At 33.6% G+C, this 13,233-nt stretch overlaps 1 protein-coding gene across 1 annotated transcript; it reads left to right on the top strand.

Moving 5' to 3' along the window:
- Window positions 1–2,494: 2,494 nt before the first annotated feature.
- On the top strand, window positions 2,495–10,671 carry LOC111375674 (nucleobase-ascorbate transporter 12-like). The gene is made up of 8 exons (XM_022998539.1): window positions 2,495–3,363; window positions 4,146–4,243; window positions 4,347–4,517; window positions 5,647–5,747; window positions 8,059–8,194; window positions 8,668–8,718; window positions 8,802–9,149; window positions 10,005–10,671. Exons 1-8 carry the CDS (start codon window positions 2,847–2,849, stop codon window positions 10,287–10,289), a joined length of 1,707 nt encoding a protein of 568 aa, XP_022854307.1. The 5' UTR covers window positions 2,495–2,846; the 3' UTR covers window positions 10,290–10,671.
- The last annotated feature ends 2,562 nt before the right edge of the window (window positions 10,672–13,233 follow it).

The following is a 13,233-nucleotide window of genomic DNA, read 5'->3' as shown; positions in this document are numbered from 1 at the left end:
GGTTTTGAATCCTCCTAATTAAGGGCCTGTTTAGTAGTAATTATGAGAATTTTTTTTGATCATTAGAGAAAAATGTGTTCCACCTGTGAGTGAGGAAATTAAAAATGACGATTGAAATGGTGAATTAACGATCAAAAATTTGATTCTTTGGGCTGAAAATTTACTACCAAACAAGGATTAACAGCCTGTTTGGGAGTATTTTTTCCTTCAAAAAATTGATTTTTTGACTGTTATTTTACTATTTCAGCCTTCATATTTGACTTCTTCTCTTATAAATGAATCCCACTTTTTTTGTAATGATTAAAAAATCAATTCTCAAAATCACTCACAGTTCTAAATATATTAATTCAAGCCACGTTCACGTGACCTAAAGATTGAGAAAAAATTTCCGGACTGCTTGATGCGGTGATCGAGATTATTTCCTTGCAATGACCAACAGAGTAGGCCTATATAGGCATAGCCTTCCGAAATGTCATAAGGAATCACACGCTAATCCTGAGATTCAGCCAGCTTCTTAAAGGGCTATTATTAAATACTAGAGTCTCGTGAATTACAATTGCAAAACTGTGCAGAATTTGCTACATTTTTTGAGTATAAATGGATGATCAAAAGTTGTCTTTACTTAGCCATAGTGTGCACCTCCAATACGTTAACAAGACTGAATTCGTTTTGAACTACATTTCTTGCAAAAAAAAAAAATAAGTTTTGTAATAATGATTTTTTTTTTTTAAATGTGTAGTTAACAAGTAGGAAAATGTTTTGAATTTACGTGCAAATTATTTTATCGATAGAATATTTGGTTGAGAATGAGTTAGGGGATGGAATTATGGGACTCAGATAAGAGTTAAATAGTCTTTGTTTAATGTGGCTAAAAATCATAGTTTTAGTTTCAATAAAAATTAATTAAATATATGGTTCAAAAATTGATAAAAGTCGTGAATTCGATAAAAATGTAGGATTGAAAATTGATTTCGAAAAAAATAAATTTCAAAAAATTGGGACCAAACAAAGGCTAAATTTATAGATAAAAGCACAGGATCAAATTTACACTTTGCCCTCGTTTGGCCCTCATTTCCTAGAAACGGAAATGGATGAAATAGTGTGTTTTTTTTTTAAATGAGTGGTTAAAAAAGAAAGAAATATTTTCGATTTACGAGTAATATTATTTTATGGAAGATTGTGTAATTGAAAATAGGAGAGAGAAAAATAGAATATAACGTAATGAAATTTACTGGAGGCCAAACGAAGCTATGTTTTCATTATGATTATCAAGAAGTATTTGTTTGATATGAAGAAGTACAAAAACAACATTTTAATCCTAGTATCCCCTTTTTATTCTAGACTCCATGTCTATGAACAATACTATAAGTACATATTTTGTACAAAAAGAGAGCTATCCTCCTTCAATTGACTATAGGAAGACAGCCTTCTTTTCGAATTAAGTCAATCAAAAAAAAATCTGTACTTACAAAGTTTTCCCATGTCTATATAAAATTTGCAAGTCCAACAATAATAAATTTATTTATTTAAATTAATTTTCTTGCAAAATCATTTAAGTCATGTTTGCCTTTAAAAGATTTTCCCATAAATAATAAACCCTTGTTTGAGTCCAATTTTTTTTAATCAAAATACATTATTCAACAATGATTTGACTTATTTCAACCATGTATTTTACAATAAAATAATATTACACATAAATTTAAAAAAAATCTTATTTTTTTAACCATATATTTTCTATCATAATATTATTGTAAAATGCATTTTTTGGAAAAAATATATATATTTTGAAGTAAATAACTTTTTGCTAGTTAAGGTTAGAAATAAATTTTTTTTGTTTTTTTAAATAAGAAGCTTTTACCATAAAAGACAACAATGTTTTGATAGTTAAAACAAACTGAATATTTTCTGATGATTTGTAAATGACTACAAGATTAAAAACCTTTATATATATTAAAAAGGGGGGTAGCCAAGAAACAAGTTCAACTATATAGCTTGTTTGGTACAGCTATTAATCTAATTAAAATTAAAATTTTGATCGATATTTCAATATTTTAGTCGTCATTTTTAAATTCTTCTCTCACAAATATGATCCACCTTATCTCTAACAGTCAAAAAATCAATTATCAAAATCTTTACCAAACAACCACATAATTTAGTTTTTTAACTTAAGGGAGTGTTTGAAACCCATTTTTATGTAAAAATATATTTTAAAATAATAAATTAATAGAAAATGTATAGTTAAAAATAAAGAAAAGTTTTTGATTTACGATGTAATATTATTTTAATAAAAAATGTATGGTTAAAAAGAAATGAACGAAAAATACATTTTGAAAAAAAAACGTGCACCAAACGGGGCCTAACAATTTTATTATTATTATTTTTTACCAGGGGTATGACAAACCTTTTATCTTAACCGGGGTGAACTATAAATTCAAAAAAGTTAAAAGTATTTTACTTTTTTAAAAAAGAAATAGAAAAAGGAAAATACAAAAGTTTCTCTGTGATGTCATCACGTTTATCGCAAGAGCAGAAAGTTGAACGCGGTTTCATCTTCGTCCTCCCTTCACCACTACTGCTACTACTGCTCACTGCTTCTCACACACACACACACAGATACATACAGATTTTATAACTCATATCTCATCAGTCCTGCTTACTCTCAATCCACATTTCACGCACTTACACGCTAAAGCTCAGATCTTTCTCACTTTCCTACTCCACTCTAAAACCCTAACACTCTACTCAGTCTCAGATCTATGCATACACCCACGTATATCTCTCTGTCTATATGTATATGTTACATTTGCAGACTTAGAACTATGCATTTGTAGTGTATATTACTAAAAATGGCAAGCTCCGACCCGAGTAAGAGGCCTCGACCCGGGCAACCTGATTCTACTGCAATGCCACCGTCTTCCTGGGCCAAACGCACCGGATTTCGACCCAAATTCTCTGGAGAGACTAATGCCAGTGACTCTGGCCAAATTACATCTCTACCTCAAGTTCAATCCAAGCCCAAGGAACCCAACCCTAACATTGACCTTGAGGCTGGCAGACCGAAGCCCAGCCCGGCAAAACCTCCCCTACCGACATCCAATGGGGAGCCTGGGGCTGTGAATACCCCAGGGGATAAGGAGAAGGAGCAGACGCCGCCGGTGAGGAAGCGGAAGGACTCGGATGGAGGCGGGAATTTTGGGGCGAATGGGCAGCCGCCGGTGGCAGGAGAGGGGAGTAGGAGGGCCTTGAGGGATGAAGCAGCAGCTGCCCCGGTTGATGTGCTGCCACAGACGGCGCTGGATGACGATGGGTTTGTCTCGAGGCATGCACATATGAAGTATGAGCTCAGAGATACTCCTGGTCTTGGTGAGCTTTTAGTTTAGGATTATGGTATTTTATGGTAGAAATAACTCAAAGAAATTATTTAGTGAGGGTTCTCAGTGATTAATTGTTGAATAAAATAGAAATAACGCACAAGATGGCCCTCATCTGAAATTCACTATTAAGAAAAGAAGTTTACAAGAGAAAAAATGCACATCCTATCTTGTCTAACATCTCTCTCTTTTATGATTGTACAAAATCTTAGGATTTATGAGATGAATTAGGACAAAATTATTAAGTGTGAAATTCCTAAATTGTGATTTGTATTGGCTTTGTACAACGGCAATAATTAGGCTCCACAATTTAACATAAATTATTATCGGCTTTTTGATGAGCTATGAATCCAAATGCACTTTTTTTAAGTGGAAAAAGATTATTAGTTTTCGTCTGTACAGTTCTGCTGATGTTAAAATAAAAAGATGAGAATACTAATGTTCATTTTGAATAATTCTGCTGATGTTGAAATGGGTTACAGTTACCTACTACAAAAAGTGGGTAGCTTTATTTAATTGTTTATTGCAGTATTGACCATTAGGAAAAAAGGAAAAGATTAGAGTGGAGTATTATGCAATTTTTATCAAATATTTTATATAGCTTCATCAGCATTGAAACAGGTTACCTTTTTTTGTTTGTAAACAATGGCTTTATTTGATGCTTATGTAATATTGATAACTATCTAAGTGTCTATCTGAAGAATATAATGTGATTATAAGTGCTGCTTTTTTGGTACTATAATTATAATTGCTCTCTTGCTTGTGATATTTCAGTCCCCATTGGTCTGTACGGATTGCAACATTATCTTTCCATGTTGGGTTCGTTGATACTAATTCCTCTTGTGATTGTTCCAGCAATGGGTGGTACCTATGTGAGCACTTGTAATTCATTCTTGTTAAATTACGTAATCTATCTCTTGTTGTGTTGTATTTATCATTTAGTTTAGGTAAACTAATGAAAGTTGATATGTGTAGGAGGATACAGCAAATGTGGTTTCCACTGTGCTATTTGTGTCGGGACTGACAACACTTTTGCACACTTCATTTGGATCAAGATTGCCTCTAATACAGGGCCCTTCCTTTGTTTATCTTGCTCCTGCACTTGCAATAATAAACTCTTCCGAGTTTTTGGGACTAAATGACAATGTACGTATCTAGGCTTTCATAGCTTGTTATTTTTATAATGTTGTGTGGTTACAGCTGGAACAGAAATATAAGAATAAGATACATTTAATAATGCCATGAAGATTAAATGTTACCAATTGGTAGCATTCTTCGTGTATATTTGAATTTTTTGTTACTAACCAGTGTATTGTCGCTTTTGTTTTACTCTTTACATTGTCACGTCTCTATGGTATTAAATCTCACACGCTTAACTATCTGTCTTATTATTATTGTGTAGATAATTTTTCAGATATATGAGAAAACCCTAAGAAAGTTTATTTGATCATTATTTACAGTCATTTGGTATCGTGCATCATTTGACTGGAGAAAACATCCAAGCCCCATTCACATTTTTCTTTTTCTTATCAACGAATAGATCTCTTTGCTTGTATGACTTAGATTTCGCACATTTCTCGAAACAGTGATTCAATTGATGGGTTTTGGTATGAAATTTATGAGATTGATATTCAAATATTTCTTCTTAGAACTTATTGATTTGACCACATAAGCGGGACCAAGCATGTTGTTGCCAAAAGTTGAACCTCGTATTTCTTCTAGAAAATCTCCTAATTGTTCCAGAGCAATTAGAAAAAGATTCTTTAACTAGAAAGAATTTGATTCACAAAGACATCAATAATGACAAAGGAACTCTAATTTTTTTAACAAATGCCGTTAATGGTAGAAGTTTTTGGATTGCTGAAGTTGGTGCTGTAAGGATTGGAAAGAAGGCTAAAAGTCCTAGTACTTTTGGGAAAAATGAGAAACTAAAAGGCTATTAAAGATAATGCTTTATTTTATGCCAAAGTCCATTGTTTTCCTGGCAAGGTAGTACCATCTTATCAGCGTAAACAAAGTTTTCATGGACAAGTGCATCCTTTCAGGAAAATTTGTTGTAAATGACTCTTTGGTTTTCCGAGAACTCTTGTCCAGAAATAGTAAAATGAATAACATTATGCGATTATTTTTAGGAAGGCTATGGACTTGATATTCACGAAATTTAGAACATTTTCTAACCAACTTTTATTTTATGTCTTGCAATTATTCTAATTTCTGGAATCCAATATTTTGCCAACGTACATTCTTGTAGTTAGAAAGTTTTCTAATATTGCAGACTTTCAAGCATATAATGAAAGAGCTACAGGGGGCAATAATTATTGGTTCAACTTTTCAAGCCTTCCTGGGATACAGTGGATTAATGGCATTGCTGTTAAGGTACATTTATATTCTTTGTTTGAATGGCCCAATTTGAAACTTTTTCTCTTATCTTGTATCTGTAATCCCCTTTTTCTTACTTGATATGGATAATACTTAAGGTTCAATGGATGGGAGATAAGATTTCTGCATCATGTTATTGACGAGATGCTGATTTGCCTCCCAAATTAATTCTGTTGTATGATTGGTGTTTGTTATTTGGAAGCTCATTATTAGTGGATTCTGGCTACTGTGTAAACCATGGAAAATTGGGCTTGGCCTCAGATTGTACCAACACAATTCGATATGATAAAGTGTTAAGGTTTCATAATGTAGCTTAGGAGTTAATATTTGCATGATAATACAGACTGATTATTTGGATTTTGGAACTGCGATACTTCCAAAAAGATCCATGGAGATTTTGGGATCCCTTTTCACCTTTGACCTGAAATAAAAATATAATATGCTTCTTTTCATAAACTGACTTGAGTATGCAAAAGAACAAAGCTGCTAGCATCTTACAAATCTAGATTCAAGGACTAGTATATTTTGAGCAAAATTAGTGAAGATAAGGGTAGAAACCTGTTGCTAATCCAAGATCAATATGAGTAGTTATTTATTAGAAGTTTTGTTAGGTTCAAGTTCTTTACCCTGTGAAAGGCAAGCTGGGATTTCATTTGTAACTGGACTATATTGAAAATTGATTTTTTCTCTCTTTTATTCTTCTCTGTTTCCTCCCCTTTATCCTTCTCTCATTTCTCACCTTTCTCCTCCTACTCTCATTTCTCTTCCTATGCCTCCTTTTTGTGTTATGTTCTACATCAGTTTGGTATAAGAACCTACCGGATTGTTCATCAACATTAAATTTTGTGAGTTCTTCGACAAAATTACTGTTCACGTAAGTTCTTGTTTATTCCAATTCATGGTTGACTCCTGCTTTGGCACACCTTAGCATGAACTTTATCTTACCACTACCTCAAATGGATAAAATTCATCCTCGACCTTTAGTAGTTTTGGATAAACTTCCCAATTTGCCACATTCTAGACATCACTCCAAAACTATTGTTGCTTTGTGTTGCTACATCACCTTTCAAGGCTATTGTTTGTTTACATAATTCCTCTATTGACCTTAATCGTTTCTTACTAAATACAGTCACAATTTACTTGATTTTAATGCACCTTGTGGGCACAAAAATTTCAGAGTATTATGTGTTTGTCACAAATTCCTTTAATGCAATATCCTACCCACCATAAGAAAAGGTCAAATCGTCAATCACTTGAAATTTTGACATTGCACTAAAATACATGTATTGTCTTCCAGAATGCTGGGCATGCTACCAAGGAACAAAAAAAAAAAGGATTTTTATGTTTAACGTTTGAACTAAAATCACAAGAATCAGGAGGCTATAAATTATGCTCCTAGATATAAGTAATAATAGGATTGTCACCCTTAGGTGGATACTATTAAGCTTTGTGAAAACAAAGATTGGATTTTTTGCTGCCACATTTATGGTTGGAGAGAATGAATACAGCTAAAAGACATCAGCTGTAAGAGAAAACTTGGAAAAAGGGAAAGTTTGTTTTCTCCATCCTCTGGTGCAATTACATAGTTAAGCCTCCGTTTGGATACAAACTTATAGATGATTTTGTAAATTCTGTTGATGCCAAACATTTATTTCAACCGCACATTCATAACTACTAATTATTCCCCCCATATTTCATGAGACCTGCTACTATTTCTCTTACTATTCCTATTTATAAACCTGCTAAACGGAGGCTAAAGTGCAAAAATCTTACAATACTATGTTATGCCCCAGGGAATGATCCATGACTGGAAATTAGACGCTATTCCAGAATAGGTGATTCTAAACAATAACAATAAATATTACATGTGGAACTATAATTACGCATGTGTTTTCTGTTTCTATTTCTGTTTCTTTTTAGTTGGTGCAGCATTCACAGTTTTCAACCATACTAGAGATTTTTGGGTGTTTTTTCTTAAATCTGGAAGCACATTTAAGACATCGTTCTTTTATTTTGCAATGACCCTTAATGTTCTCTTCTGCGTCTAATTTCCTCTTTTGACTGTAGTGATGCAAGTTTCTTGAAAAAAAAAAAAAAAAAGGTTTCTCAAAGACAATTTTATTCATATGTGATTGACACTCATGCGGTATATAAAGCCACGTAATAAAAGCATCTTGTTGATTGCAACTGATCCTTTTCACAAATACAATGAACTTTATTCCCTCTGTCATATTGTTTCTGTTCTTACCAGGATTTCAATTACAAATTCTCAATAACCTACACCAGTTTGTTTACCCTTTTCTTTCAGGTTAATTAATCCTGTGATTGTGGCCCCTACCATTGCTGCTGTTGGACTTTCATTTTACAGCTATGGTTTCCCACGAGTTGGTACCTGCATTGAAATTGGTGTAGTTCAGATATTATTAGTTGTTCTTTTTTCTCTTGTAAGTCAGCCATCCTGTTCTGACACTTCTTTTCTGAAGTCATATCCTTTCTCTTAATGCAAGCATGATAATGCTGCTTCTTTGAAATGGGTTTGTTACTGGCCTAGTCTGTTCGAGACGAAAAACTGAGAACCAGCTCTGAAATTGGTTTGATTATAGCCTAAAACATATCGTACATTTAAAAATACCGGTATGAAATTCGGTCAAGTAGGGTTGACGAGGTTTCCTGGCTGCATTGTTTAGAAGTGAAAAAGGACATCATTTTTTCTCACGGAAAGATCGATGCTGATTTATATCATGCTCTGTTATGAATATTCTAGAACCATACTGGTTGGATTTTGTTATAATATTAATGAAAATTATGGCATCTGGTTCGACCTTGGTACCTTTTAAGGGTGAATACCTAGGTCGGGTTTTATTACATTGATATTATGTATGTACTTTTTGTGACTTCTTATTTATTTATCTTGCAGTATCTTCGTAAAATATCGGTGTTGGGTCACCGTGTATTTCTGATTTATGCAGTAAGTTAACATCTGTACTTCTGGTTTTCTTTGGTCAATGTCTAGAGTACATTTTGAGTTAATCTTTCCTTGTATATACCTAGGTTCCACTGGGTCTTGCCATTACATGGGCGGCAGCTTTCCTTCTGACTGAAGCTGGAGCATATAGCTACAAAGATTGTGATGTGAATGTGCCAGCGTCAAATATAATGTCTAACCACTGCAGAAAGCACGTTTCAAGAATGAAGCAATGTCGAGTTGATACTTCTCATGCATTGAGATCTTCTCCATGGTTTAGATTTCCTTATCCACTGCAATGGGGCACACCTGTCTTCAACTGGAAGATGGCGCTCGTAATGTGTGTGGTGTCAGTAATCTCTTCAGTAGATTCAGTGAGTCCTGGCTTGATCTGCTCTTGTTGGTTTATATTGCCATTGGATATTCCAATTGCTGTTTAATTTAATGCATCTCCCTGAATCTTCGCTTTTGTTACTATTTCTGCTCAATTTTGATTTTTGATATGGTCCAATGGAGGAGGGAAGTGAAAGGAAAAGTTAGATGACGTGTCTTTCCTACTTCTGGGAAATGACAAAAAAATTTCTGCTTTCTTATTCTGCTATTTTTTTTTTCTTCCTGCCCAAATAAAGACAAGCTTCTCTCTTGATGTTGAGTTTTTCCCTAGAAACTAGTATTCGTCTTAAAATGTGGATTGCAGTCAGGTTATGATATGATGATTTGAGAGCAGCCCCTCTATGAGGAACGAATATGTCAGTAGTTTGACTAGTTTCTATACCTTAACACATGCAAACTGTAAATTAAAATATATAATATGAAATTTAATGAAACGTCTCAAGTTGTAGACCCTGTCACGGCAAAGATAAGAATGTACAAGCGTGTACACACACTTCAAGGTCACTGTATTTCAAGTTTTTATTTTCTTTCTTGTTTTTATTTTTTATGTTTTAGAATTCTTATGTGACATTGGAAAACATGTATCTGCAATGTCATACATTGTTCTGATTCTGTTGGTATTGGAAAATTTGTAGAAAATTCAAACTTGTATTTTAGAGTTGTCTTTTGAATGGAACATTTGGAGCTAAAATGCTTATAGTTATATCTTTTATGTATAAAGAGTTCAAATATATACTCAAAACTAACAGTAAAAATCTAATTGCTTAGGTCAGTGGGACATGTTTTGACGAAGGCCACATAACAATTTAATGATTTCTACAGTTTCCGTCCTAGAAAACTAATTCTGTAACTATAACGAAAGGGTGAGGAACAACTCGTCACTCGAGCAATAAATTTGGGGAGGGACCAATTATAATTTTACAAGAATTTGTCCTGAAAGTTCTTTATATCTCATGCAGCTCAACTATGTTCTGAATACATTGTTGTCTCTTCACATGGTGATTGCATTCCTAGTAGCCGTCATCCTTGACAACACAGTACCAGGCAGCAGACAGGAACGTGGGGTGTATGTGTGGTCCGAACCTGATACAGCAAGAAGGGAGCCTGCTGTAACTAAAGACTATGAGTTGCCTTTAAGAGTTAGCAAAGTTTTCAGATGGGTAAAATGGGTCGGACTTTAGGCTTTAAACGTTTTGATTTTGTTTTAGCCAATATCGAAGTTTTCGTGCTCGTTGGAAGCCATTTACTGGGACGGGGAAATCGTCTGATAAAAAAGAAAGCATCTCAGGTTCGTGTACCGCTGCGTAAACCCGTTTTGCTTACACGATGCGACTTCACCAGCATTGCATCACTGAGGTGAGCTGTTGATGTAGACTTCATGGGAGTTGTCTTTGTAGAGATGAGCTGTTGGTGTATATTAAAGATTTTTTTGTAACCTTTCTTCTTTTTCTTTGGTGGGTGGTGGGTGGGGTTGGATTCTCTCTGTAATTTTGAGTTGAAAATGGCAAGACTTTTCTCTCCTGTTTTTCTTATCCAAGTTGCATTTTTTAGACTGAAAGCTCATACATATGTTGCATGTTTGCTGTTTATTTTTTTACAAAAAGTTTTTATTCAATATGATGCTAATTACACTAGGAACTAAGAATGTTTTCATTTAGTTAAATCACTTTCACTTGATCAAAATGACAATGAAAATATATTTGTAGCATGTTGTCAAACCTCGTGATTTTATTTTGATAAATTTAACAAAATTGTAAAATTGGGAAAATGTGCGGTTAAAAAAGTATAAAAAATTATATATTGATGTATAAAATTAAAAATGAGTTGAAGGAATTGAATTGTCAGAGTCTACATTTTGAATCTTGCTTTTGAACATTTTAAATGATTGGTTCTGGCTAAATTTTCAGCCTACTTGTTTCTCTTTGGTTTTTACCGTGAACTCGTACTAAAACAGTAAAAATTAGTTTCTCAAAAAGGGATTCTCACCAACATTCAAAGTTCGAAATTTCTGTTGTATAAATTGTTCACATTTAATTGATATCAAGACATAGTTTTGCATTTTGTACTAGTTTGATCACATTTTGGTGAAAATTAATTATTAAGGAGAAATCTGCTTCACGGTTACAAATTATCAAATTAAATGTTCACAAATTATTTTTTGATAACAATTTATTAAATTAATTGGTCGAAACTTAACAAATTGTGAATCACGATTGTAAATTTAATCAGAATCTCACATTTTTAATATCAAATTTTATCGATCACAAGTTATCTATTTCATCGAATGCATATTATTTATTAACCACAATCGACCAAATAATTAATCACAAACACTCTTCATTTCACCCACCACCCCCCAACATATGACCACTACCACTAGAACTAGAACTACAACTGCAACTGCGACCACGACCAACATCACCACTATTAGACCACCACTACAACCACCAGCAAGCACAACCAACGAAACCTACCCAAAAAATAAAAGTACGATCACAACCTCATGAGCACTACTAACGTCACCAACACCACCTCACGAACACCGCATACATCACAATCACCACAGCTAGCACCCCCTACTGCAAGGACAACCAACAAAACCCACCTCAAAAACTCCAGCACCAGATCACAACCTAAATGTCCCCAGTTCCTATCATTCGTCATGCTCAATGGCACTATTGTAGCGCCGCTCACATCGCGTGCAGCAACATCATTGTCACTGTGAGCACCGTTGCGTGGTCCCCAATGACAATTTTCGATAGCTACGATAGAGAGAGAAGCTAAAAAATAGAGAGAGTGCGAAAATGATTAGGATTTTGAGTGGGTGGTTGGGTTGGATCATGTGGAATGGATATGAATATCAATTTAATTTTGTAATATAATTATTAATATTAAAAATTTGAATTATTATCTGATTTTGAATAAAAAACTTAAAAATCTTATATTTGAATTATAAAGTATAAAAATATGAGTGCAAGTAAATTTCACTTAATGATACATATTTTGCAAGACCATTATCACTTTGACGTTGAATTTTCATTGGATCAATTGCAACTAGGCAACTAGGATGAAAGCTCATTAACCTTTGGGGCTATTAATTTGCTAACCGGGATGATAGTTTTTCATTTCCTTGGTTTTTAACTGGCACATTATTGAATTTCAATAGGAATGTTAATGGACTGTGAAGTTCACTGGTCTTCAAAGTAGTTACCCCAATAAAATTCAGTTACTTCTAGTCAGTTTTTTATGTCATTTCCTATGCTTGAAAAGGAGTTTGGTATTATTTCTTACTATGTATATGTTATTACAAAGAATTAGCACATATAACTTTGAACATGTAATTTGGCATCGTTCAGTTTACACCTCAAGCAAGAAATGACACACAATAGACTATGACTTGAATTTGAAACGGTAAGGGTGAAAACAAAATCCTATTGAGCAAGTTGTTCACAAGAAAACACGTATCAATCGTCTTTTTATTAATCAGTTTTACACTTCATTTTAATAAGTCTTTTCACCAAAAAAAAGGAAAAAAAATGTAGGTATTTTCTTCCATTTCAACATTCAAAAGTTCCTCTGAAGAAATTCACACTCGCGCTTTCGCAAGTGCATGTATATTTCTCCACTTAAATAATACAAAGGTGATATTTCTTTTGAAGACGATGTTTTAATTGATATATCCTTTATACACGAGAGTATGTCTTGCTAAACATCTATATATGTCTTTTATGCATAAGGAATGGTCATTTTCTAAGCCAATAATGCATGTAGGGCTAGCACCAAACCACCAAACCATTGGTTTTGTGGCTTGGCGGGTCGATTTTCAGATTGGCTTGGACCCAAATCGAAAATCTCGATTTAGTATTGGTGTTTTTAAAAAAATAAATAAATAAATAAATAAATACATAAATTCAAGAGTGGGTATCCTTGAAAATGATCCCATCCGAACCAACTCAAATCGGTTTCGATCGATTTTTAACTAACCCAACACGTATCCACCCCTAAATGCATGCAGTTCACCCACCAATATTAGTTTGTTGCCTAACTAATATTAAAGCTTTGGCAAATTTATAAATTGTTTTAAAAGAGAAATAGTAGTGAGTAATACAAAATGTTGGATAATAA

Source organism: Olea europaea, unplaced genomic scaffold (assembly GCF_002742605.1).
Source record: "Olea europaea var. sylvestris unplaced genomic scaffold, O_europaea_v1 scaffold1402, whole genome shotgun sequence".
NCBI lineage: Eukaryota > Viridiplantae > Streptophyta > Magnoliopsida > Lamiales > Oleaceae > Olea > Olea europaea.
This window is presented reverse-complemented; position numbering and strand designations above follow the sequence as displayed.

Excerpts from the sequence above, each read along its gene's own strand:
- LOC111375674 (XM_022998539.1), top strand. The coding sequence starts at position 2,847 with ATGGCAAGCTCCGACCCGAGTAAGAGGCCTCGACCCGGGCAACCTGAT. Across the intron at positions 4,244-4,346 it reads CAGCAATGGGTGGTACCTAT|GAGGATACAGCAAATGTGGT; the intron begins GTGAGCACTTGT and ends TGATATGTGTAG. Across the intron at positions 8,195-8,667 it reads TAGTTGTTCTTTTTTCTCTT|TATCTTCGTAAAATATCGGT; the intron begins GTAAGTCAGCCA and ends TTTATCTTGCAG.